Here is a 27220-nt window from a genome sequence, read left to right on the forward strand (position 1 = left end):
CTCAATTCTGACACTGTCTTCCTGGACATAGCATCAGATCCCACCAGACTGCCGCCCGCACCCCCGCACCATACACACATCCTTGAGATGCCAGTTGCAAGTCTAGGGCTATCACCTGTGCTTCTGATCAGAGGTTCTCATGCCCCTCTCCGCAGGTTTGATTAATTTGCTAGAGCATCTCAGGAAAACGGCTTACTTACTACATTACCAATTTTTTAAATATAAAATGATATGATAAAGGATTACAGATGAACATGCAGATGGCAGACGTGTAGGGCAGCGTATGTGGGAGGGGTTGCCGAACTGCTATGCTCTGGCCGGCCAACACCCCCATGTGGTCACCAGCCTGAAGCTCCATCACTCGAACTCCTCACTTTCAGGATTTTATGGAGGCTTCACCACACTGGCATGACACTCATTAACTCCATTTCCACCCATTCCCCTCTCTGGAGAATGGGGTTGGGGCTGAAAGTTCCAAACTTCGAATCATGGCTTGGTCTTTCTGGTGACCAGCTCCCATCCAGAGGCCCTCCAAGAGTTGCCTCCTTAGAACAAAAGATCCAGCCATCACCGAGGAAATCCCCAGGGATTTAGGAGTCGTGTCCTAGGGACCAGGGTCAAAGACCAAATATTAGAACAAAAGATGCTCTTAGCACTCTTAACACTTATGAAATTACAAAGACTTTATGAGCTCTGGGCCAGGAACCAAGGACAGAAACCAGTGTATAGATTTTCCATTATTTCATATCCCAGCCCCAATCTCTGGCCACAGACCCCCTCAGAGCAAAATGACATAAACTTAAAAGATACTGGCATGGTGTTAGAATCCCATTTAGCCATTCATAATTAGTCCAGTTCATCATCACATTGTATGAAGAATGTCTCCCTGGGCAAGGCCACTCAAGGTTGCAGGCTTCCATTTGATCTTGTCAGGTTCCAAAAAGCAGCAGCGGTCTCAGCAAACACCTGTCTTCACCCGGTCAGGCATCTGTTATAACTGAGCTGAGACAATAACCATCTCTTGCTCTCAGCCTCTTTCAAGGTGTTAATGTAATAGTGGGTTTCCCTCTTTGCATAACCATTTATTCATTCTTTTACTGTAGCTGCTATTCCTTCTACTGTGCATTTTTACCAAAACTCTTCCACCTTAGGGAGGCACATTAAGTTCGGCCACTGTGCTAGGTCTAGGCTGCAGGCCGCGAGGCCAGTCCGACAGCTCGTCCGGCAGCTGTCCACTCCCGTTCAGAGAGGGTAGCACAGGTGCAGAACTAGAGGGCTATTTGTCACCACCAGCCAATACGCCTACATTCACTGTTAGCCCCAGGTAACCTGGGTGGGGACAAAGGCACATCCTGCTCCGTCAGGCTCTGAGAAATTCTGACATAAGTGTTTAAAAACGTAGTGACAATTGCTTGCTTAGGAACCAATCCTGTCTCCAGCACTTAGACCTGCAGTTCTGGGTCCTGTGACCATTCCATCAGGTGGGGGGTGGGGGTGTGTGGCGGGGGTGGACATAAAAGTTGAGGTGATATGGGGAAGAAAGAAAAAAAAGTGTAATCATTATACTAGCAATCTCTCCTCTTAGCAAGAACTATAGAGTCATACCAGTATCCTAAGGGTATGGGAATTTACCAAAGTGAAAAAGCTAGGAGAAAAGAGCACCTGACTTTGACTTACCTGATTCCTTTCCCGGATTAGCGCGTGAGAGCAGCTGAGAGAATGTGAAATTTCCTCTCCATTTACATTCATGCCAGAAACCCTCTTTGCAATCTCCAAAGTGCTCTCAGTCATTCTTTTAATTTGTGCCTCGTAGTGGTCAGAGCTTTTTTTTTCATCTAGCCTAACAGGGGTTTATTAGTTACTATGTGGCAGTTCCCAGTGTCTAGAGAGCATCTGATTAGTCAGGATGGGCTGGTGACTACCTGGTCCCATCAGATATGAGTGAGTGGAGGAGTCACCTGGTATGACCTGCTGGTCTAGGGATAGTCTTCATTTGGGGCTGGGATCCCACCAGGGGGGCTGGCAAGAGCCCTCAGATGTGTCGGCAGAGCATACAGAATGTTCAATCACATTCCACCCTTTGAAGTTTTGAAGCTAGACAATAACAATAGCATGAAGTGCCAGAAAGCACCATGTTTTATGATCATTTTATTAAAAGGGCCTCTGATAAGCAAAGCAAATCACTCAGCTCCTTTATATTTACAAGTCATGAAAGAAGTGATGTTGGAAAAATCAAGACAGCCCCCATGTCAGGGAAGCGACAATAATAACAAAAAGGCTTCATTTTCCTCAGAGAAGCAAATCTGTGGAGACCAAGCAAGAGACTCATCTTTGAGGAATGTTACAAAAGATAATACGTCAGAGAAGAGAAAACTTTTTTTCTGTTCCTCCGGGGGCAGTGGGGTGTGAGAAGAACTTAGAAGTCGCTCCCCTTTTCCTTGTGCAGCCTCCTTCCTTTTGAGTGTCATGATTTAGATCCATTTAAAAGGATTTATTTGAAAGAAGTTTCTTATACCATAGGGGCAGTTTGTCTCTCTCTCCCTCGCTCTCCCAGCCTTTGTAAATGAACAAAGTAACCACTTGTCCCACACAGGGTGCAGAGAGAGGCTTGGTGTGGGTTTTACTGTCCATTCAGGCTCTGTTTTCGGCTGGTTATAAGTGAAATCTTTAGAAACCTCACAGCGGGAATCCTTTGCTTGGGGCACGGGGTGGGGAGGGAACTTTGAAAAACCTATTGAAACTCTGAGAGCCCTTGGGTAGAAGCTGTTCTTTTTAGACTTCCTCAGGGGCAGTACAGGGAAATAAACACACACAGGAAGTCATTTAGCCTCTCTGTGAACTTCATGTTGACATTTGCTTACTAAAAAAGTTCATTGTGGGTCCTTAAGAAATTTATGCATGTGTGTGGCTATATTCGTGTGTATGTGTGTATGTATGCACATATATGTATATGTGTATATAAATATTTACTAATTCTCCCTTATTACAATGCTGGTAATGTGATACTAAAAATAAAATGAACAATTGGGAAAAAAGAATGACACAAAAAATATAGGTGTGGATCCCGTTTATAAGACTGTGTTTTAGGAGTCGAAGCTAGATAGACGTTATAGTTCTGAATTTTTAGCCATCTGCTGATTACCATCTATCATGCATACTTTGTCATGTTTTCTGCTCACTGGTTGACCTAAAAATGTCTTTTTAGGTGTAATGTTTGGTTCACGACTTTTATCTTTACTTATATCATGCTTGCTTTAGAATGGAAACAACTTTAAATTCTTCAGTGAAGGGTCACCAAATCCCTAATGTCAGCTGGAAATGCTGATTTAAAAAGCCAAAGGAGAAGAACAATAAATACTACATTTTACAGGTGAAAATGAAGGTACACGGACGAAGAGAGAGAATACCAATGTCCCAAAAGGAACCATTTGGTTGTTAGGAAGGGAAAACCACTCGAGTGAAGGCAAATGGGGGAATCACCGGAATAGTTCACAGGATTCCCATGAAACATGTTACAGGCCTTGTGGGAACCAGAAAGCCCTTGGTTTCTCTCTCCATCTGGGTCACGTGGTCTCAACCCTGCTTCTTTCTGCACATCTGTTCCTTTCACTTTGCACAGCCAGTGGTCATTTAATTGCAATTTCTACTCAAGATCTCCTAAGCAGGAAAGAAGGATTTAATATCTGGATACAGTAATATGTTATGGAACTCGGGATCAGGAGTACAGCCAAATGTTGCAAGAGACTGGAGCCAAAAACTGTAAAAGTCATCCAGAACTGAAATGTTCCTTTCATTTCCTTGAAGTAAGAGTATCTCTTACCTCTCTTGTCTCTGTTGTTATCCATAGGTTGTTTTTCTTCTCTTCCCGCCCCTCACTAGCCCTCAGAAAGGCTTTGTTGGTTTCTACATTCATACAACCAAACCCCATTTCTGCCTTTACATCACTTCCTCGTTCAAGTGCCCAGTGGAAATTTATGAGTCATCGAATGACAATTCCATATTTCCAGGCGAAGTTATCTGATTGGCCCAGGGTGGATCTGGTGATTACCTGGTTCAACCAGACTCAGGTTGGGCAGGAGGGTGGGGGGGGTTCACCTGGAATAACCATGTTTATATAGGCACATGCTGTGTTCTGCAGGAGCTGTGGGAAGACTGGCTGGGCTGCTGAACTAGTGAAACACGTCTACTACAATTATTATAGGGCTCTGCTCTATTAGTACATACAAGTACATTCTATGTATTTCAAAAGTATTTATTATAAAGAATGTAAATTCTCCTTAAGATGACTACAGCAGGATTTTTAGGTTACCACTGGAATATACTTAAAGAAATTTCAGTTTAAATTTATTGACTGTGTTTCTAGAGTTACCTTGTAATTTCTTCCTGCTGAGGAGGACATTTACTTATGGAGACTAAGAAACTTTTAAAGGAGGCATATGTGGGCGGTTTGAGTTTGCTATTGTGTCATCACCGATCATTGCACTTGAGTTAACTTGAGAGCATTACCATGTGATAATGATATTACCATCAGGGAAAGGTGATATTATTCCATAATAGTGAATGGTGCTCATGCCTGCATCTCACAACCATTGTGTGCTCTTTTGGATCATTGACTTTCCGTGGACAATTCTGGGTGGCATTTTGAACACTTCTCAGATGTCTCAGGAGACTTCACTGATTGTTGCTTTATAGCATAGATCCCAATAGCATACACTGATAGTTTATCCTCATTTTCTGAGCCAGTCTCACTGTTCCTTTCCTCCTGATTTTTATAATTAACCCCCTCCCCAAAACAAAACAAAACAAAACAAAAAACACCAAACCAGGCCTTGCCTTAGAATCTGTTTTAGAGAGAATCCAAACTAAGACAGTGTAAGAGTAGGATGGATTACGGAGTACCCTGTCTGCATTTGAATCCACTCAACTGCTTAGTAGTTCTATATCCTTACATTTTTAAATTATCTCATTTTTTTTTCTGCATCAGGTTCCTTGCCTATAAATGCAGATAAGAATAGTAACTACCTTACAGTATTGTTATGAGCAATACATGAGTTATCACAGTGTACACATAAAACGTTTAGAACAGTGTCTGAGAAGTAGTAAGTTGCATGTTAATGCTACCTCTGAGTATCCCCTTGTAGAACACATTCAATTGTGTCTGGAAGTCTTAGTGATATTCTCTTCCTCCCTATTGCATTTTTTTCTTGGGCAGCTTCCTTCTGCCCCTCCCTTTATCTTTCTTTTGTTTGCTAGTGCTGACTGAGTAGAGCGTACAGCAACTGTTCCCTGGAGCTTTGTAATTTCTGGAAGCATGTAAGAGGGCCCTTCTTTTGTGCTGCGCTCCATTTTTTCTTGCTTCAACAGCTCTGACCCCTGATCTGTTGGCAGACACCAGATGATGCTGCCAGCTCTTGGTTATTCAGAGGCTCTTTATCCAGACTCTTTGCTCTTCTCTCTGGCTGCCTGCCTTTTGGCCGTTGGATGCTCCCTGGCGTTGCTCTCAGAGGGTAGACCAAGAAGGGAAAAGATAGCAAAACTCAGACTAGCCAATTATGGGGGTCTAGAAAATTAGGACTTTTAGATCATTGGACTTCAGTTTTATGAGACATTTCTATCCTCTACATCCATGGAAAATTCAGAATCAGCCTTTTGCAGCCACAGCATATTTCACTTTGATTGAAATACAAGTAAGACATAAAATGCACAGATCCTGAGTGTTCACTCTGATGAGTTCTGGCAAATGTATGCATTAATGTAATGACCACCCAAAATAAGATGGCTTGTATTTCCATTACCCCAGAAAATGACCTCATTCCCCTTTCTAATCAATTCTCCTTCATCCCCACCCCCAGCAACCATTTTCTGATTTCTATTGTTCTATGTTTTCCTCACCTTGAACTTAATGTAAATGAAATCACACATATCTTAGTCTTCTATTCCTGGTCTTTTTTTATTTGGCATTATCTTGAGACTCATCCGTGTAGTTATGTATATCAGAAGTTTGTTCTATTTTATTGCTGAGTAGTATCCCATTATATGAATGCACTTTTTTTTTTAACCATTCTCCTCTTGATAGACATTTTTTTTTAAGATTTTATTTATTCATTTGGGAGAGAGGGAGGGCGCAGAGGGAGAGTGAGAGGGAGAAGCAGACTCCCCACTGAGCAGGGAGCCCAACATGGGGCTCGATCCCAGGACCCTGAGATCATGACCTGAGCTGAAGGCAGACGCTTAACCGACTGAGCCACCCAGGCACCAAACTTCTTGATAGACATTTGAATAAGTTCTAGGTTGGGACTATTATGAATAAGGCGGCTATACACATTCTTATACAATATTTTTGTGTAAATCTATTTTCTTCTGGGTAAATAGGGATAGAATTGCAGGATCATAAGTAGAAATAGGCTTAATTTTATAAGAAACAACCAAGCAGAGGCCATACTGTTTTACCCTGACAATGTATGAGGGTTCTAGGTCCTCAGTAACCTCACCAACATTTAAGTTATCAATGGTTTTAGTTTTAGCCACTTGCCTGGATATAAACTGGTATCTTATTGTAGCTTTATTTTATATTTTCCTGATGACTACTGGTTTTGAGCACCTCTTCACTGTGCTTACTGGCCATTCCAATATTTTCTTTTGTGCGTTGTCCTTTCAGGTCCTTAATAGTAGTGTAGTCAAGCCAATTAGACAAATATTTTTGAGCCCTTGCTCTCAGTCATGCCAAAGGAAAATTCAAGTGTCTGGAGTTTTATGACAGATATAAAGAATTTCAGGAAGGGGTGCCTGGGTGGCTCGGTCAGTTAAGCTCAGGTCATCATCCTGGGGTCCTGGGATCGAGCCCCACATCAGTCTTCCTGCTCAGCGGGGAGGCTGCTTGTCCCTCTCCCTCTGCCTCTGCCCCTCCACTTGTTTGTGTTCTCACTCTCTCACTCTCTCAAATAAATAAATAAAATCTTAAAAAAAAAAAAAGTTCAGGGAATCATCCACATAACATTGATGCTATCGATGCTCTGCCCATACTTTCTTGGCACTTACTTTCTCAGAGCATTTTAACAATCTCATGGGACTCTCTACATGAGAACTTTCTTTTGGACTATGTGTGGGGTAGGCCAGCTATGCCTGTGCCAGGGAATAATGCTCCCAGGAGCAGCCCTCAGCCAATGATGAATGGGAATCCGAGGTTAAATACCCAGCTTCCTTGCACTTCCGATAAGGTAATTTGGAAACATGTCTACTACACTGTCTCTCAGAGTCTCCCAGTGGAAGTGGTTCTCCATAGTAATAACTTATTCAGTGATGCAGATGGATTGTCTCATCCTTTCTTTGTCACATTTCCTAATCTCCTACTGATTTTCTCTAGAATCACTACCAAAATGAACTACTTATACTCAAGTTCTTACATTGTGATCTCTTTCTGAAGAAACACAATTGAGACACCTATTCCCAAAGATGTATGTTGAGACATATGAATTGTTGTGTGGCAGACTAATTAGGGGATTTGATGAGTTCTACTGATCAAGTCATGATATTGATTTTCTGGGTACCACACAAATGAAAGAGCCAGACGAATATGGCAGAAAATCTGTAATGTCAGTGCCTAGTAGAAGCAAAAGTCCCTTTGGGTTGGTGGCTGAGGGTTGAAATAGGTTTTCCAGAAAAGGTAGAGTCTGGTAGGGTCAACTGAACTGAGAGCAGGGGAGGACATTCTAGGAAGTAGAAAGGTGTGACAGACACAAATCTTGTTCAGAGTAACAATCTCTCTGGAGCTTGAGATGATATAGAAAGGAATAAAAAATAAGCCTTGCGTTATTGGTTAAGGTAAAATTAGAAAGAATGTTCAATGAGACTAGGAATTTTGGATTTTGTCTCAGGGAATGGAGAACCACTGGACACTTTTCATCAGGGAGTAACACCATAAAAGCAGGTTTCTAGGAAAACTAATCTAATCTCATTGTGGAGGGTGAATTAAGGCTTAAGGTAGAAGGTTGTTGATGTAGTTTCAGTGACTTGGATATAAACTGGTAAAATCCTAGAACTGGGTACTCGTAATGGGAATAGAAAGGACAACATCAGTTCAAGACCTACTGAAGAGAGTCAATAGAATTTGGTGGCACCAGATAACAGGTTGGAGGACAAATAAATGAGTCACAAGCATTCTAAAGGGTCAAAGCAGTTGGTTTCAAAATAATGCCATAATATTAACAGAAATAAATTGTGGGGAGGTGAAATTTTACAGTAAAACATTACACTCATTTAATTTTATACACAGTAACTTAAACTTTGGTTCCATTTGTGGTGATTGATAGTTATACATCCATATCCAGCAGATATTTTAAGATTTGGGACTGGAATTTAGGAAAGAGTATACACTGTTAAATTACATTGGAGAGTCATCTTCTTAGAAGTAATACTTAAAGCTTTGACCATGAATAAGATCACGAAAGAGGAAAGTTAAGAGAATGAATAGCACAGAACTGAAAATTAAGCCCTGGCAAAAGACCTCATTTGAGGAGAGCAAATAGAAAGATAAGGAAGCAGGTGAGACAGGAAGGTACAGTCCGAAGGGTCAAGGAGTCAGAGGGAAAGATGATTGCAGTGATAAGGAGATAAACACTTTCAGAGCCTTCCAAGGGCAACAAAGATAAAGACTCCTTGAGCTGCAAAAAACGCAATACTCGATCTTGACCTCAACTCTCAGCCAGGTTGGGGAGCTGAAATTTACATATAGCCCTTACAATACAAAACAATGCAATCATATTGCTAAAGTGCTTGAGCCACACTGGGAGCGCTGTGTGAGAGTAGGAAGGCAAGGGCAGTAAGCTAGAGGCATGGGGAATGGGACCAAGTATGAAGTGTAACTTGAATGTGAGTTTTGTAAAGGAGGGACCGAAAAGAATTTGCAGGAGGAAGACCACCATGAATAAAATCATTGAGGAGAGACTGATGCTGTGTGGAAACGTAAATTAAACCAAGAGACAAGGGTATTTACACACTTACTTGTGAATACACAATTTCCAAGAATTTTAAGGTCCTGGAGCTGATCTACATGTGAAAACAGATAAAGGAACTAACCACATTTAGTCTTGAAGGAGCTACCCATAGAATCTACTGAACTAGCGAGAGAGATTAATGTTAATGACTATAGATGCAGAGTGGAAAACCAAGATACTTTCAGGGCCAATGGTAGTTTTGTGGGTGGACTAGTTTAGTCTTTGAAGTGATAGCATATATCATACATATAGCATGTTTTTTAATATAAATACAGAGCTTCCATACTTAGGACCATGCACAAATATCCTAATTTTTTTTAGATTTTATTTACTTATTTGAGAGAGAGAGAAAGCACGAGCAGGGGAGGGGCAGAGGAAAAGGGAGAAGCCGACTCCCCCACTGAGCAGGGAGCCCGACATGGGGCTCTATCCCAGGACCCCGGGATCATGACCTGAGCCGCAGGCAGATGCTTAACCGACTGAGCCACCCAGGTGCCCCACAAAAATCCTAATTTTATAAAAGTCCACTATTGCTTCTCCAACACAGGTTTGTCCTCCGATGTCCTTTGCATTGCTGTACCTGCACATCTCATTGAACTATTAACGTACACATGGGGGTACGTAACGTGGGGATGAGAGTAGAGACAGATGGTCAAAAAAACTTGTCTACCTCAACAAGGCTATGTTCTCTAGTTTTGGGTTTAAATATTTAAAAATTTTTCCCAGTGAATCACTGGTTTAAATTTTCTTTTCCCTTTCCAAGTATCTTGAGGATACTTGTGAGAGAAATAGCCCTGCCTAGTACCTTCCAATTGCTGAGGCCCTTGCTTTCTTTCAGTTACTCCAAGATGCCCAAACTTGTCTTCAGAAAAGTCATTCCTCTAAGTATCTAATGGTATCAAAATCCAACCTAATGGGAAACACAATCTCAGATAGAAGTTTTTCCCCACTAGGTTTCCTGAATATAATGGCAATGAGATTAGCACATTTTCCCAGTGATTGAGTTGGCATGTGCCCATGGATTTATAAATAGAATTTATTGTGGAAGTTACTGTACTACTTGGGTAAGTAGCTATTGCAATTTGATGATAGAAAGTGTTCTCTGAAAAGAAACTATTATATGCCTTATATGCCGTGGCCATCTGAGGACAAAGAAAGACAGAAGATACAAGTGAGTTTCGTTTTCAGTTCATTTTACCCTATATACAATTATGAACAACCACGTATATTTAACATTTGGCAAGTTAATAGATATTTTCCTATTTCTCTATTTTTAATTACATTGGTCTGGTGGGTTGGGGGTAAGTGATGATTTCAAATCCTTCATCATTTTGCTGCCTTTAGGTAGTGGAATGGTGACATGTTGGAATATGTCCAGATTTCTGCTGATGCCTTCCATAGGAGAGCAATAGATTCATGGAATTTGAGGACCATTTGAGTCAGGGATTAATCTGTGTCTCAGTCCAATCCTCGTAAACTAAGATTTTTGTTTACTGCTTTCGGATGAGACTGACGGTGAATTTCTAAGGTAAATGCTGTGCTGAAAGAGCGTTTATGTAATTGACAGTATCACCACGGCTGTCACCACTAAAACCTATCTCATTTCTGAAGGATGGAGTTGCATGTCGCAACTGGAAAAAAAACAAAAACAAAACTGTTTTCAGTAAGATCCATGGAATCTGGAAAAAAAAAAATTCTTTTCAGTAGGATCCATTTCAATGAGCCTTTGTGCTTTGTGATCCAGTTAAAATTCTCACAATGAGAAAATACTTTTATCCCGGTCAGAACAATATTTAACGCGTCCTCTTAAGGAATCAGCCATTTGCCTTAACGAGCCGAGACCTGTGCCACAGTCCTACAAGAGAGTGCCTGCTGCTGTATGTGGCTGACTTGGGTTTTATGCAGAGCTGTCTTTACATTGCATTTCTTTCTTCTTGATAGTCTAGCTCCACAGTGAGAGCCTATCAGACTAGTAAGTCACGAGTGACCATGAGCCCTGGCTTCAGCTCTCAGTGGAACAGCGGCCAACCAGCCTGGACTACATACTCCTTTCCAAGAGCAAGCTTGCACTATCAGTCCCACGCCAGCTACACCTACTGTACCGGACACCCTGCTGTGAGTACCCCCATTTTCCTGTATGTAGTCAATTGGATACTTGATGCACGTACCTTCTGAACCCCGAGTTGGTATCTCTCAATTAACTGGGCAATTTTTTCCGATGCTCCAACTCTTCTAAGGAGAGAATATGCTGCGGTTGAGTATAAGAGATGAGCTATAGAGAACATCTTACGTGCTTAAATGACAGGTGTTTGGATGATCTTTGCTGAAAATTGGATGATCTTTGCTGAAAATTGATGTTTCATTTAAAGATATTTAAAATATCTTTATGGGCAAAATAGGTCGGCAGAATTTTTGGGATGGTGTTCGTGTGGAGGCTGAATGTCTGTATGTCTATGGTTTTGTTTTCTGGCTCCCTTCTGGCTGTTGCTTATGGCTTTAGTTGGTTGATTTTGCACTGGGAGAGGGTGTCTTTCAAAATGTCAGGGAGGAGTCAATGGCCTTGTTGATGTAGTTTAATGTGTGTGTATAAATGTGTGTCCCCACTTCTCTCAATGGCCTTGTTGATGTAGTTTAAACAAATGTGAACATACAGATATACATGCATCAGTAGGGTATTTTCCAGTTAGTACTACACAGAATCTGAGCTTGTTGGTATAGATGACTCAAAGGGTAAGATAAACAAGCCTTTGGTGGGGAGAAATGAACTCGTGGAATTTGAGAACCTTTTAGAATAAGGACCTGTTTCTGCCATTATGGTTTTCTGTGTCTCCATCCAATCCTCATAAACTAAGATTTTTGTTATCATAAATTATACTTGTATACTTGGAAAAGATTATGATGCATGTTGATTAGTAAACCTCTGTTTACTGCTAAAAATTCAGACATAAGACTCTTGGGTAATGAGAGACTTTTGAAAGGGAGTCATGCATGCTTCTCATAGTAACTCGCCTAATTGTCAATAACTATAGATGCGGGTTCTCTAGCCATTCCAAAGGTCCTCTATGGACATCTGCACTTGGGCTATCCTGTTTGCGTTTCAAAGTTATAAAATTATAAAGTGTCCTGAGCTTCTAAATTGAGAGAACATATCTCAAATATTATGTCATAAAGTCACTTAAAAGAAGATTCAAGGAATCCACTCAAAATGTAAATTGGCATAACTTTGTTAAAAGGTGATTTGGAAATAACAATAAAAATTTAAATTGCATATACCTTTGAATCAATAATTAAACTTTTGGCACTTGATTGGACATGTACAAAGATGGTTGTGCTAGGATAATGTAGCCAGATTTTTGAAATTACTTGGAAAAGGAACCTAAATAGCCCTCATTAACTGTCAACAAAAATGTATGAAACATTATTAAACACATATTATTTTTCAGCATCCTTCTAGGCAAAGAGGCCCAGGAGTGAACAGGCCCAAGTCTTGCTGTCATGGAGCTTCCATTCTAGGAAAGAGAGAAGCTAGCAATTACCTAACTAAACATATGAATAAATAAAAATAAGCAAACAAATAAAAATATAGAGTGGTGTTAGATGTTACACAAAGACTCAAAATAGGTTGAAATGATAAAGAATAACGAGTGACTACTTGAGTTGTAGAGTCAGCCATGTCCTGAATTGGGAGGACAGGTTTTATCTGAGATCTGAATAAAAAAGAGACATAACTATGTATAGTTCAAGATGAAGAGCGTTCCAGGTAGAGGAGAGAGTGTGAAGGTCGTGAGGTGGGAATGAGCCCAAATGTTCATCATATACACAGAGGGAAAGCCAGTGTTTCTGGAGCTTAGTTGGAAGCAAACAGAGGGAGATAAGGTTAGAAAGAAAGACTGGGACCCAAGTATGTAGCACTTTGTAATCCAGAGTAAGGAGTTTTTATTTTATTTAAATACAATGGGCTATTGGAGTATTTTAAGCAAGGAAAATTATATGACATGATTTAATTGTTTTAGGATTCACTCAGGCTACTGGGTGAAAAAGTCCTGGTAGAGGAACAAGAAGGAAATCTGGGAGTCAAATTAGGATAGTATTTTACACACACACACACACACACAAACACAAATGCACATGCACGTGCGTGCATATATCTGTGGTTACTTCTGTAGAATGCAAGCAAAGTTCTGCAGGAAGAGGAAGATTAACTTTTTCTTGTATATCCTTTGATCCATTTGATGTTCAAAATATATGCAACTTGTTTTCATAATAAAAAACAAGTTGCATGTGTTTGGCAATAAAATTTCCTTCAGTAACCAGTTCCATATTTAAAATGTCTCATTATCTTTTCCCTTCAGTCATTATTTGTCAAGCCAGATTATGACAAATTATAATTTAATGAAATACTTCAAATCGTATTCTTATTGGCCTCAAGGTCATGTAAAGGTAGTTGATATTTATTGAATACTGAATATTTTCTAAGTTCTGCACTGAGCACCTTTATAGGTATTATATAGGTATATATGTTCAAAATAGCCCTAGGTAGTAGGTACTATTATCATCATTTCAAAGATTAGTGAAGTGAAGCTCAGAAAAATTGAGAATCTTGCCCAGAGTTACACAGCTAGTAGTGGGACCTGAGAGTCAAACGTTGGCTGTTTAGCCTCCAACCAGTATTCTCATCCACTGTAGTGTATTGTTCCTTGCCATTGAGTCCCATGTCTTTATTTATATGCTGAGGACAGTGATTATACCCCTGATAGAACTCCTTGCAATCATTTAATTTAAATGTACATGTTACTGTTCAGAGAAGTACTTGTATGTATAAAATACTCCATTTTAGTTCTGGGGGGACTAATGAATGAAGAATAGGTGTGGCCCCGTCTTAGAAACCACCGGGATCATTGCAGCATGTCTACCTAGTTTCTGTGCTTTAAAATCCAGAAACTGAGGGGCGCCTGGGTGGCTCAGTCAGTTAAGTGTCTGCCTTCGGCTCAGGTCATGATCCTGGAGTCCTGGGATTGAGCCAGGTGTCTGGCTCCCTGCTCATTGGGGAGTCTGCTTCTCCCTCAGCCTCTCATCCAGCTTGTGCTCTCTCTCTCTCTCACTCTCTCTCTCAAATAAATATATAAAATCTTAAAAAAAATAAAATAAAATCCAGAAACTGATACTTTTTTTTGTCACACCACTGTGAGTAAAGTGAGTCAAGTGTGGAAAGTAGAAAATTCTTTAAAAAAATTTGTTGTGCGTGTTGTACTTCTGATTTGAAAGATACTCTAAGGATCTATGTTAAGGCCTACTTGACATTCTTCCATTATTCCAGTATTTAAACTTTTCTTTCAGATTTTCTTCCCATGCCTGATCAGATGGCATTAAATTCTTGACTCCAAGAACAGGGACCATTTAGCTCTTCTACCATCTTTTTTTTTTTTAAGATTTAATTAATTTATTTATTTGTCAGAGAGAGAGAGAGCAGAGAGCACAAGAAAGGGGAGCGGCAGGCAGAGGGAGAGGGAGAAGCAGACTCCCCGCTGAGCAGGGAGCCTGATGCGGGGCTTGATCCCAGGACCCTGAGATCATGAACTGAGCCGAAGGCAGCTGCTTAACTGACTGAGCCACCCAGGTGCCCCAGCTCTTCTACCATCTTGAAAAAGGAGTTGTATCATCTGAAAATGAACCAGAGGTTCTGTACAGGGTCACTGACAGCTTATATTGACAACATCCAGAAATGCTGACTACCTCATAATTTTTACTTAGGTCCATACTGCAAGCCAAAGAACTAGAAAGATATTTTGGCCTCCAAAAAGTGAGAGTAGATTCCATAGTCATGCAGTGTAAGATCCACTGAGGTTTTGTGGTAAAAACCACAGAAACATTTCTTGTCCGAATAAATTGCCAGTGATTTTCTTGAGTCATATAATTTAGTAGCCTTTAATGAAGCTATAAATGCTCAGCTTGCCTGGTGAAATTCTGGCCCTTTCCTCTGAGTCACTAGTTTGATTGAAGATTTCCCGGTCTCTAGCTGATTTCCTGGGGTTGAAGGGTGTCAGCCAATGTGATGTTTGTGTAGTTAGTAGATGTGACTCACGTAGCTCCACTTCTCTTCCATTCCCTTGCTACTAAGGAATCCTGACACCGCATGAGTGCCTGGTTGGTTAACTTGAAGTCAGCAGCTAATAGAATTTCAGAAGAGTTCTGCTTCTTCCTGACCAAGGAAGGATTTTCTGAGTCCTGTTGTACATCAGTGTATTAGTTTCCTGTGGCTGCTATAACAAATGACCACAAACTTGTCAGCTTAAAACAATACACATTTGCTCTTTTGCAGTTCTTGAGGTTGGAAGTCTGAAATGGGTTTCACTGAGCTGAGATCAAGGTGTCGAAGGAGCGTCCAGTGGAGAGTCTGTTTCTTGCCTTTTATAGCTTCTAGAGCTACTTTCTTTGCATACTTTGGCTCATGGGCCCTTTTTTCATCTTCAAGGCCAGCAGCAAAGCATCTTCAACTCTATTTCTGCTCTAGCTTCACACTGTCTTCTCTGTAGTCACCTCTCTCTCTGCCTCTCTCTTATAAGGACACTTGTGGTTACATTTAAGGGCCCACCCACAAAATCCAGGATAATTTCCACATCTGAAGATCCTTAACTTGATGACATCTGCAAAGTTCCTTTTGCCATATAAAGTAACACTCATAGGTTCCTGGGATTAGGTTGTGGACATCTGGGTGGATTATTTATTATTCAGCCTACCGCAATCATAATATCCAGTGACTAACGGCTACCTTCTGAGCCATTAGCTAATCATTTAGAGCTTCCTGAAATGGATGAGACTTCTCACTGAGAGAGATAATGTGAGAGGGGTTCTTTGAGTGACAGAGGACTGAAATGGGTACCCTATGGCAATTCAGAATTATTCACATTCACTAACATGTGTGATTTTTCTGAAACCCACTGTTTTTCTCCTTCTAAAATGAGGTGATAACTATCCCCTTGATAATCACTGCAATACATATGTTAAAAGAAAATGTGAATACAAGGTTATTAAAACTCTACTAATGTCTAATCCACTGCACTAGTAAATGAAGAAACCATGCAAATGAAGAAACCATGTCCAGGCATCTAGGATGGTTTCTTTAACGTTGGATATAAAATGGTAAAATGTAATGTTGAAAATATTCAAGTAGTGCAGTCCTATAACTGATAATAGAAGTCAAATATTGAATAGACCATACTCTTTTTATTGTCTAAGGCAGTTAATGATATATCATGTAAATATCTTACCTATGCATATTATTTGTAATACATTTCATAAAATCATTCTAATAATTTCCAAATATTATATTGACTGGTGTGCTGGTTTTGATCTTCCATTCAATACTTTCATCAGCATTGTTATTAAATGATAATTCTGTTTGCTTCCTGACTCAGTGTGGGGAATTACATCACATTGCCCACAACTTCCTATGAATTGATAACCATTAAGCAATCACATTAATCATAAAAGAAAGGGATTCATTGGGCTGCCCTTTGTACTAGCTCTCTACTCTCCCTGCGTCTGCTCCTCACTTGTACTTTTTCTTCTCACCTGAAATGATGTTATCATTTGGGTGATACCAGGGAGATGCAGAGAGGGAGAGGGGGAAGTGGGGAAAGATGAAAAGTAGATGGCAATGATCTGATCTTCACTATTGAGGCCAGGAGCCTGTATATTGTTTTCTTTTTCTCCGATGAGGAAGCACACTATGCTTTTGTGGCCCCATTGAGGCTAATTAGGAGACCACTTGTGCCAACCACGAGGCAGTGACCAGGGAGAGCCCAGTTACTAATGGAGACAAAGAAGAAAGAGCTGAAGAAAAGAAGAGAAAGCATAAAAAAATAATAGGAGTGTGCTCAGAGGTTGATGCTGCCTGGAGGTAGTGGAAGCTTCTAGACCCTGTCTCTCTTTCAAAAAGAGAGCAGTCAGGTAGAGGAGGAAGAGTGTGCAGCTTGGTGCAAGACAGGGTGGAGACACAGCACCATCTTGCTAGAGGACTCTCGGTGTTCATCCTTGAATAGGTTTCTGGGAGATTCCCTCTCTGGAAACTTGTTTATAAAGCACAGGGCCAGCTGCCTTCTTTCAGGAGTTAAGTTGTCAAATAAAACAAGGTCTCAAAAACCTATCAGAGGGGACATTATCCCACAATGAAGGCATTTGCTGTCTATGTCCATGACAACTGTGTATCCATGGCACCCAGTCACTTTACTATCTGCTTCCTAAACCCAGACCCTACTTCTCCCCCATGGGGAAGGACAGGCATTTCTTTTGGAAGCTTGAAGAAGATATTTGAAGAAGTGGCAAGTCTCATTTCTGCTATATAAGGATATTTATGCTTCAGTGCTACCCACCAACTTTGGAAATAAATAGCAAGTCCCCCGTAACAGATTCCCAAGCTCTGTGTCCAATATCCATTCCACAAGGATGCCTTGGAATCACATTTGCCTGCTTGTGGTTTCTGAAATGAAACACAAATGCTGGGATTTAGATTATTGATTATTTTGATTGGCTATTCCAATTATTGTTACTCTATTTACTAACATGCATGGTGATGTTTCAATACTTTGGCAACTGGTTGGCTGGACGCTAGCTTAATAATAGAGCTATACAAACTTTTTGGGGCTATGGAAAATTTTTCAAGGAGTACTGAAAATGGGCAGTTTTCAGTGAAATAATGACCAGATCTTCAGCTTCCAGGAATTCTCTTTTGTAAACTGATTTGCTTCCTAGGGTTCTAATAGCTAGGGTCACCATATATCCCGGTTTTCTTGGTTAATGCTTATTTCTTAGAGTAGTTAATAGTGTCCCTTTTTATTGTCAAAAAAATGTTCAGGATTAGAAAATATATGGTTTCCCTACCACAGCCTCTTACAAAAGAAATCATATTCCTTGCACATAAATCTTACTTTGGTCTATTGCCTCAGGGTGTGAAAACTTCCCAGAGGGGCACCAACAAAGGAGATGCCTCATGTAATGATTAATCAGGCACATAAACCATGGGGCTTCCAGGCTTTCCCAGCTGTACATAGATCTGTGTGCTAAGGCAGAAGAATAGTGTATCCTGGTCTGGAACTTACATCCTTTGCAATTATTTGAACTCATAACCAAATTTTTAGATAACCTAGAAATGGGAAAGAGGGTATGTAATTTTTCAAAATTATTCTAGGAACATGTGAACAGAGTTTGAAGACCACTACTCAATGGTAATTTTTTTCCAAACTTTGTTTTTTCATACCGTGGAGACTGCTTACAGTGAAAGAAGCTGCTCACAGCTCAGAACTCTGGCTGCTCCAGTTCTTGCCTAGGTTCTCCAAAGGCCGAGAGATTATATATCTGTGTACATCTGTATCTCTTTCAGATTATATCAATTCTAAGGCTATCACCCCCCTCCACCCCACCACACACACACGCATACACACACACACAATCTCTCCTACAAGACTAAATATACAAAGCAGATAATAACATTACCATTATTGAAGTTGGGGTTAGGAACATTATCACTTGGGTTTCTTTTGCTGCAGAAAACATAATATCTAACTACTAACAGTGGCTTCAAAAAGATAGATGAATATTAACCGTCTTAATAAAAAGTCTAAGTGTAGAGGTGCCCATTTACATTTGCCAATATGGCCACAATAATACCACCCATTCGACCCATGCTTTTCTGCAGTGTGACTTTGCCATTCTTCCACCCTCCTCTTCAGACTGCCTAGCAGTTGGGACTCACTTCAACCCCATACTGTCTGGTGGAAGTGATGCTGCATGACTTCCGGATCAAGGTCAGAAAAGGTCATGTAGCTTCTCTCTGGCTCTCTTGAAAAGCTTAGTTTCTGATTGCTGTCAGGACACTCCCTTTCTGAACCCAGCCGCTGTGTGGTGAGGAAAGCCAACCACGTGGAGTGGAGAGGCCTCGTGCAGGTGCTCTGGTCAATAGTTTCAGCAGAGCCCAGCTTTCGAGTCTTCTCAGCCCACATGCCTGATTTGTGAGTGAAGAAGCCTCCAGATGACTCCACTCTCTAGCTGCTTGAGTTACTTCAAGATATTTGTATCTCCCCAGTTAATGCCTGGGACATGGGAGAATAGAAACAAACTGTTCCCACTGTGTTCGCTCCAAATTCCTGACCCTCAGAACCGTGAGCCTAGGAAATGGTTGTGGTGTTATCACTAAACCTGGGATAGTTTCTTACTCAGCAATGGTAACTAGAAGAACAGATATTTCCAAGTTTGGTGGTGCTGTGGATCAGCATTCTCAAGGAGATAGACTCTTTCTGTCTTTCCTCTCTGTAAAGTAGGAAAATAATAAGCTACTTCCTGAGGTCATTGTGAAAAGTTAATGAGATAATACACATAAAGCTGTTTAACACAAGTTTATCCTTTATAAATCACTTAAGAGATAGAAGCTATATTAGGAGAGAAATCAATTTTAATTTGGATCATTAGAGAAGGCTTACAGACTTCCAATTTGCAGTATTTGGATGGCACCTTTTTTTAAGACCTTGGGACTCAAGATTCAAATTATTGAGAGCCCCTCAGGTACATGGAGACATTTGTGTCTGCCTGGAAATTTCAACTTTTCTCCATACGTTGCTGTTGACATCCTTGCTTTAGTAGACCAAGACTAGAAAGCATTGTAAGTTTGCCCACAGTTGGCATTTCTAATGAGGCCTAAGATCACCATGTTTGTTTCACGTGGTTTTCTCTCCAAAGACAATGTTTTCCATATAAAAAATGAGAATACTGTTCTGTTTCTCTCTTCTCACCTTTATTTTTCTCACATGGTTTGAAGAGCTGGAGTTTCCTCTGGCACATTTCATGCCCTTTATTTGATTCCTAGCCACGATGGTCTCCTTTCCTGTTTTCTTTCTTTCTCTTTCTTTCTTTCTTTCTTTCTTTCTTTCTTTCTTTCTTTCTTTCTTTCTTTCTTCCTTCCTTCCTTCCTTCCTTCCTTCCTTCCTTCCTTCCTTCCTTCCTTCCTTCCTTTCTTTCTTTCTTTCTTTCTTTCTTTCTTTCTTTAAGATTTTATTTATTTACTTAACAGAGAGAGAGAGAGAAAAGCTGGGGGAGGGGCAGAAGGAGAGGGAGAAGCAGACTCCCCACCGAGCAAGGAGCCCCATGTGGGACTCCATCCCAGGACCCTGGCATCATGACCTGAGCCAAAGGCAGACGCTTAACTGACTGAGCCACCCAGGCACTCCCCTTTCCTGTTTTCTGATAGTCCCTTGTCTCATCTCAATAATGCATGGCTTGAAACTACTTAATTCTGAGTATCCAAAACAGATGTTTTGGGAAATAGATTCAGCCACCCATCCAGCTTAGTCCACATCTTCTGTGCTGGGAAGCTTGGATTTTCTAAGACCTCCTTGGAACTCCAGGCAGGATCTCCTGCTGCTCAGTCCTAACTCTGACAGTTCTTGATTTTGTATGTTTGATTTTTTAAAAATCCCTTGATAATTTTTAAAAATTAACATTAAAATTGATCAAGTGCCCTATACCATTTAATTTTAAAATCATCAATAAATTTTAAAATCATCAGAAAATATTACCTTATAGAAATAAAACTATTTTCAAAGACTTTAGTGGGTCACATGACATCTTGCACAATTTGGTTATGACCACTGGGGTGAGATTAAACTTCCTTTAAATAAGGAATCTGATACATGAGAAGAATTTAAAGATGATGCGGGGGGGGAAGTGGCATCGTTATTACAAAAGGCACACAAGAAGGAAAGATTTAGGTTTACTATTGGTGCTGTTCTAAATGCTAAGACTGACATAAATTACCAGATTTGTCTGTTATCTATGTGAGTGAAGCCTCCTAAACATAAACTTGCTGAGTCTCTGGGAGAAAAAAAAAAGGCAAAATATACTTCCATTGTAATGAGTCCCTTTTGAAAAGAAAAAATAAATAATTTTAAGCTGAAAAACAAAAATGCTTCCAATGAGCTCCCCTCACCCTGTTAGGGAAGGTGGATTTTTTTTAAAGTTTATTTATTTATTTGAGAGAGAGAGAGAATGCAAGAGCGGTAGTGGGTGATGGGGTGGGGGAGGGAGAGGGAGAGAGACTCTCAAGCAGATTCCCCATTGACCCTGACAGGGGAGCCTGACACGGGGCTTGATCTCACGACCCTGAGATCACGAACTGAGTTGAAACCAAGATTCACAGGCTTGGGGCACCCGGGTGGCTCAGTCATTAAGCGTCTGCCTTCGGCTCAGGTCATGGTCCCAGGGTCCTGGGATCATACCCCGCATCGGGCTCCCTGCTCCGCGGGAAGCCTGCTTCTCCCTCTGCCACTCCCCCTGCTTGTGTTCCCTCTCTCGCTGTGTCTCTCTCTGTCAAACAAATAAATAAAATCTCATAAAAAAAAAAAGTCAGAGGCTTAACTGACAGGAGCCTCCCAGGTGCCCCAGCAAGGCAGGTTTTATCAATCAATTGTACAAAGAAACTTTTTTTTTTTAAAGATTTTATGTATTTATTTGACAGAGACACAGCAAGAGAGGGATCACAAGCAGGGGGAGAGGGAGAGGGAGAAGCCGACGCCCCACTGAGCAGGGAGCCCGATGTGGGGCTTGATCCCAGGACCCTGGGACCATGACCTGAGCCGAAGGCAGACGCTTAACGACTGAGCCACCCAGGCGCCCCCGAAGAAACTTTTGATGGCTGCCTCTTAAGGCCAAGCTTTGCAGGGACTGCAAGCAGTGAACTAGAATGACATCAGTGTACCCGCTAGGCTCACTGGAGGGGCTTTATAATTGTTACTGCACAAAGACCCATTAAGGCTGAGTCTTCTCTTTTCAATTAGAAAATTAATGCACCTTCTTTTGGGATTAACATTCAAACTTGTCAAATATACATTAAAGTGAAAGTTCCAGGGTCCCCCTTTCCTAGCCTCAGAGGATAGTCATTTATCTTTCCAGATGTTTTTGGTTGTGGATGCCTATTCTCCTTCAGGAGCTCTTCAAACTTAGATGTGTATTTAAATACAAATAATAGAGAAATAATAACAAAAGTATAACAGAATATGCACCTTTAAATCCAACAGGTGGCTTCAGAAATGGAACTTTACAGATACTTTTGCAACTCCCACATGTCCTTTGAATGCATCTCCTTCCTAACTCCCTGAGAGAAATATAATCCACCCTTTCATTTTAAGCATTTCCTTGCCTTTCTTCATAGCTTTACTATATACAGGTACTTAAACATCATCAAAATGAAAAACACACTATATGTATTTTGCAAATCTGTATTTTGTTTTTGTTCAACGCTGTTTTTGAGGTGCATCCATTATAATGTGATTAGCTATAGTTCATCTAGTTTTACTGTTGTATTATGAAATTGTTTGAATGTACCACAGTTGATTTATCCATTTTAATGTTGCTGACTATGTGGGCTGTTTCTTGTTTTTATTACAATGAGCAATGCTGCTGAGTTCCTGACGCCTGGTACACATGTTGCTTATGCCCAGGAGTGGAATTGCTGGGTGGTAGGGTGTGGTGTATTCAGATTGCTTAGGCAATGCCAGATTGTGGCTGTACCACAATTTACAGTTAAGCATATGTCCCTCATATTTCTTCTGTGAAATGCCTGCACTATCTTCTCTTCATTTCTCTGTCTTTTTCCTTCTTATTTGTAGAGTTGCTTTATACAGCTGGGTAATAATCTTTGACAGTTCTGTATATAGCAAATATCTTCTCTCAGTTTTTTTTTTTTTTTTAAGATTTTATTTATTTATTTGAGAGAGAGAGAGAGAGAGAGTGCACACTCTGGGGGGGGGGGGTTGGGAGCAGAGGAAAGGGGCAGAGGGAGAGGGAGAAGCAGACTTCCCACCGAGCAGGGAACCCGACATGGGGCTCCATCCCAGAACCCTGAGATCATGACCTGAGCCGAAGGCAGATGTTTAACCTACTGAGCCACCCAGGTGTCCCTCAATTTTATTTCATTTTTTATGATTTCTTTTGATGAACAATATTCTTTTTTATTTTTTTAACTTCCAATATAATTAATATACAGTGTTATCTTAGTTTTAGGTATACAATATAATGATTCAACAATTCTACACATAATTCAGTGCTTATCACAATAAATGTATCCTCTTAATCCCCTTCATCTATTTAACCCATCCCCCCACCTCCCCTCTGGTAACCATTAATTTGTTCATGTTTGGTGTTCTCTTTAGTCTGGTTTTTTTTTTTTTTTGGTCTCTTTTTTTCTTCATTTGTTTTGTTTCTTAAATTCCACATATGAGTGAAATCATATAGTATTTGTCTTCCTCTGACTGGCTTATTTCACTTAGCATAGTACCCTCTAGGTCCACCCATGTTGCTGCAAAGGGCAACCTTTCATTCTTTTTTATGGCTGAGTAAGATTCCATTGTGTGTGTGTGTGTGTGTGTGTGTGTGTGTGTGTGTGTGTACACACTGCGTCTTCTTTATCCATTCGTTTATTGATGGACACTTTGGTTGTTTCTATAATTTGGCTATTGTAAATCATGCTGCAATAAACATAGGGATACATATATCTTTTAAAATTAGTGGGTTTTTTAAAAGATTTTATTTTTTTATGTGACAGAGAGAGATACAGTGAGAGAGGGCACACAAGCAGGGGGAGTGGGAGAGGGAGAAGCAGGCTTCCCGCGGAACAGGGAGCCTGATGCAGGGCTGGATCCAAGGACCCTGGGATCATGACCTGAGCCAAAGGCTGATGCTTAACGACTGAGCCACCCAGGCACCCCTCAAATTAGTGTTTTTAATATTTTTTGTAAATACCTATTAGTGGAAATACTGGATCATATGTTAATTCTATTTTTAATTTTTTGAGGAACCTCCATACTGTTCCACAGTGGCTATACCAGTTAGTTTTCCCATCAACAGTGCATGAGGGTTCCTTCTTCTCTACATCCTCACCAACACTTGTTATTTCTTGTATTTTTTATTTTAGTCATTCTGACAGGTACAAGGTGATATCTCTTTGTGGTTTTGATTTGCATTTCCCTGATTACTAGTGATGTTGAGCATTTTTGCCTGTGTCTGTTGGCCATCTGTATGTCTTCTTTGGAGAAATGTCTGGATGAACAATATCTTAATTGGATGTAGCAAAATTAATCAGTTTTTTTTAATGGGTAATGCCTTTTGTGTGTTGAGAAATTCTTTTTTCTACCACAGGCCTGTGGCTTTACCAGAAGGATGATGGCTGAGTCTCCTCTCTCTATGCCTCTCTTGGACAACCAGAACAAAGAAGACATTTTTTTTTTCCTTTTTATAAGAAACTTACCCTCAATAATCCTTTTAAGATTTTTGTATTGGAAATTTGTGGGATGATTAAGAGGGGTTATACAATTCAGTGCAGGGTATTGCCATAAATCCTACTCTATCTCCTTGTTTCTCTCTTCTTTCTCTGTAACACCTATGTAACACCTTTGGGACCTCAGAATCCACCCCAGACAGATGTATCAAGGAATTTCTTTGGAAGAAATACAATGTTACCTTGAAAGAACTCAGTCTAGGCCAAAATAGGGCTTAACAGAGGTGGAGGCCCATTACGCTCACTATTCTGGAACTTCCTTTTTTTTTCACTTAGCAATATATCCCAAGCATCCTTTCCTTGCTAGAAACATAGAAATCTATCTTCCTTTTAATTGTTACATAAAATATAATAATGTGGCTTTATAATGAAGAATGTAAATCTTCCTTTATTGGGGGCCATTTAGATGGTCTCCAGTTGTTCTTTATTATCACAATGATAGAGTAAATATGTGTACATATATATGTGTGTGTGTGTGTATGTATGCATATGTATATCCTTATATATTTGTGAGATATTTTTTTAGTACTGTTCAGAAAAATACAATTGTTTTGACTAATGATATTTTCATTTAAAATTTTTGCAGTAGTTGTAAGGTTGCCTTCCTGCCAATGTTGATAAAGATATGTTTTACCATAGTCTAGTCTGTATTGGATACTATCAGTCAATTAGACTTTTGTTAACCTGGGTCAAAATGGTATGCTGTTGTTTTAATTTGTATTTCTCTCAGCACTGCAGAAGCCAACAATCTTTTCAAGTGTTTATCAACCATTTATATATTTTTAAAATAATTTAGCACCTTCCATGAACAAAAGTAGAATGAAAATATAAAGCAGTGTACCTGAAGAAAGGTTTGCCATTTACTGCATTGCATTTCATCATAAAAGCAATAGAATTATATTCATATCACTGCAAATTGGTGTTTTTGTGTCTATTTGTATTTAATCTAAAAAATCACAAACATAACCATGCTAAAAATGAACAGATTTGTCTGGGTTTGTTGCTTGAAATCTTTTTAGTTTTGGTGTTTTAAAGTCAGAAGAGATTTCCAAAACACTTTCCCCAGTGTTCTATTTTCTGACCCATTACATGTTAGACACTTTCAAATCAACAGATGTAAACTAAGCAAAATAAAATACTAGAAAATGCTGATTAGTTTATGACTGCAAAAGCTCTTTTCACAGGTGTCATACATTCAGAGTTCTATTCCCGGTCCATAGCATAAGCTTTTAGTAAAAATATTTTTAAATGTTAGTGACAAAACATAACAGAAGCATAAGTGAAACCCAAGCAAGTTACCAAGTTCAGAATGAGAGGGGACATTTGGGATGGGACATGGGTACCTCAGCGTTCCCTGTAGGATTCCGTTTCTGACCCTGGCTGCTGGAGACACAGGCATTGGCGTATGTGCTTTATACTTTCTCATCATAAAATATTCCTTAAAAATTAAAACCTCGGTACTTGCCTTTTTCCAATTCTACAATGGCACATAAAAAGGGATGACTACTCTAAAGCTTAATGATCGCGTCTGAGGGGTTCAAATGCCAGGATATTTGGCAGTAATTCAGCATAGGGATTGTGGAGCCAGTTTGCCAACTCGGAATGGCCTGGATGCCTATACTCAATCTGCAGAGGCAAACACTCCACTGATCACAATTACTAGAGTTCTTAGTTCATATGGTACTACAAATAATACAAGTTCTTAAAGGCATCTGTAGAAAAGGCTAAAAAACAAAGATGGTACATAACTAAACAAATCGACCCCAAACCACTCCTGTAAAAAACCACTCTTTTTTTAAGATTTTATTTATTTATTTGTCAGAGAGACAGAGCACAAGCAGGGGGAGCGGCAGAGGGAGAGGGAGAAGCAGGCTCCCCACTGAGCAAGGAGGCCGATGCAGGACTCCATCCCAGGTCCCTGAGATCATGACCTGAGCTGAAGGCAGGAGCTTAACCGACTGAGCCACCCAGGCGTCCCAAAACCACTCTTTTTTAATGGAATCGACGGTTCTCCTTGATTATTAGTTTGCATGTATTATAATATAGACCTAAAGCTCACAACCTTCCACTTCTTAAATCGAGATGTTGAGTCCCTTAAATCTCCCAAAAGGTTGTTATCAGGGCCTAAGGGTAAGTGGGATGAACTTCATGTGGTCACATATTTGGATATTTGGCTCAACTTGAAAGGTAACATAGTGGGGCGCCTGGGTGGCTCAGTGGGTTATGTGTCTGCCTTCGGCTCGGGTCATGATCTCGGGGTCCTGGGATCGAGCCCCACGTCGGGCTCCCTGCTCAGCGGGGAGTCTGCTTCTCCCTCTCACTCTCCCTCTGTGCTCTCTCTCTCTCAAATAAATAAATAAAACCTTAAAAAAAAAAAAGGTAATATATTGAAGGCTAATAATTGTCAGTTTTGGGATTTAATAATTATGATGCATAGGAATATTTTGTGAAGCGTTCTCTTCAGGATGGGGAGTGCTTATCTTGTTTAAACAGATATAACTTTTTGTTGGCAGAGTTCTTCCTGACAGACATGCATAAAAAGGTAACTGTGTTGCGGGGGAGGGGTTCCTATTTAACGGCACGCTGGGACCTGACATTGGCTTTGCTTTCACTCTCAGGTATCAGAGCAGAAGGTTACCCTTAGCAGCACTGCATTGGCGTAGTGTTCAGCATGCTATCAGTGGTGGTTAACATTTATGGCACAATTCATTTAGGGTTTTATGAGTCCTTCATATTCCCTTTATGATCCCAAACAGGAAATGTCAGTGCAGGGAATGAGTAACACTGTACACCCAAAATCACTTTCTTTTCTTTTTTATGTTAATATTCACTAAACCCCTAAGCCCAGGAGGTGCAGTTTCCCTAACCTCTACCAATGTGTACCCCTCAGAGAGCTTCCAGCATC

The 27220-nt window shown here is 40.3% G+C and overlaps 1 protein-coding gene across 17 annotated transcripts in view; it reads left to right on the forward strand.

Annotated features, from left to right (window-relative positions):
- RBMS3 (RNA binding motif single stranded interacting protein 3) overlaps positions 1 to 27220 on the forward strand; it is a 1332425-nt gene that overhangs the window by 508367 nt on the left and 796838 nt on the right. For all 17 annotated transcript variants that reach the window (XM_078072625.1, XM_078072633.1, XM_078072638.1 and 14 more), the window contains exon 4: positions 10935 to 11108. In XM_078072625.1, coding sequence (XP_077928751.1) covers positions 10935 to 11108 — 174 coding nt within the window. The remainder of the gene's footprint in view (positions 1 to 10934; positions 11109 to 27220) is intronic.

This window comes from Halichoerus grypus, chromosome 1 (genome assembly GCF_964656455.1).
Source record: "Halichoerus grypus chromosome 1, mHalGry1.hap1.1, whole genome shotgun sequence".
NCBI classification, from domain to species: Eukaryota; Metazoa; Chordata; class Mammalia; order Carnivora; family Phocidae; genus Halichoerus; species Halichoerus grypus.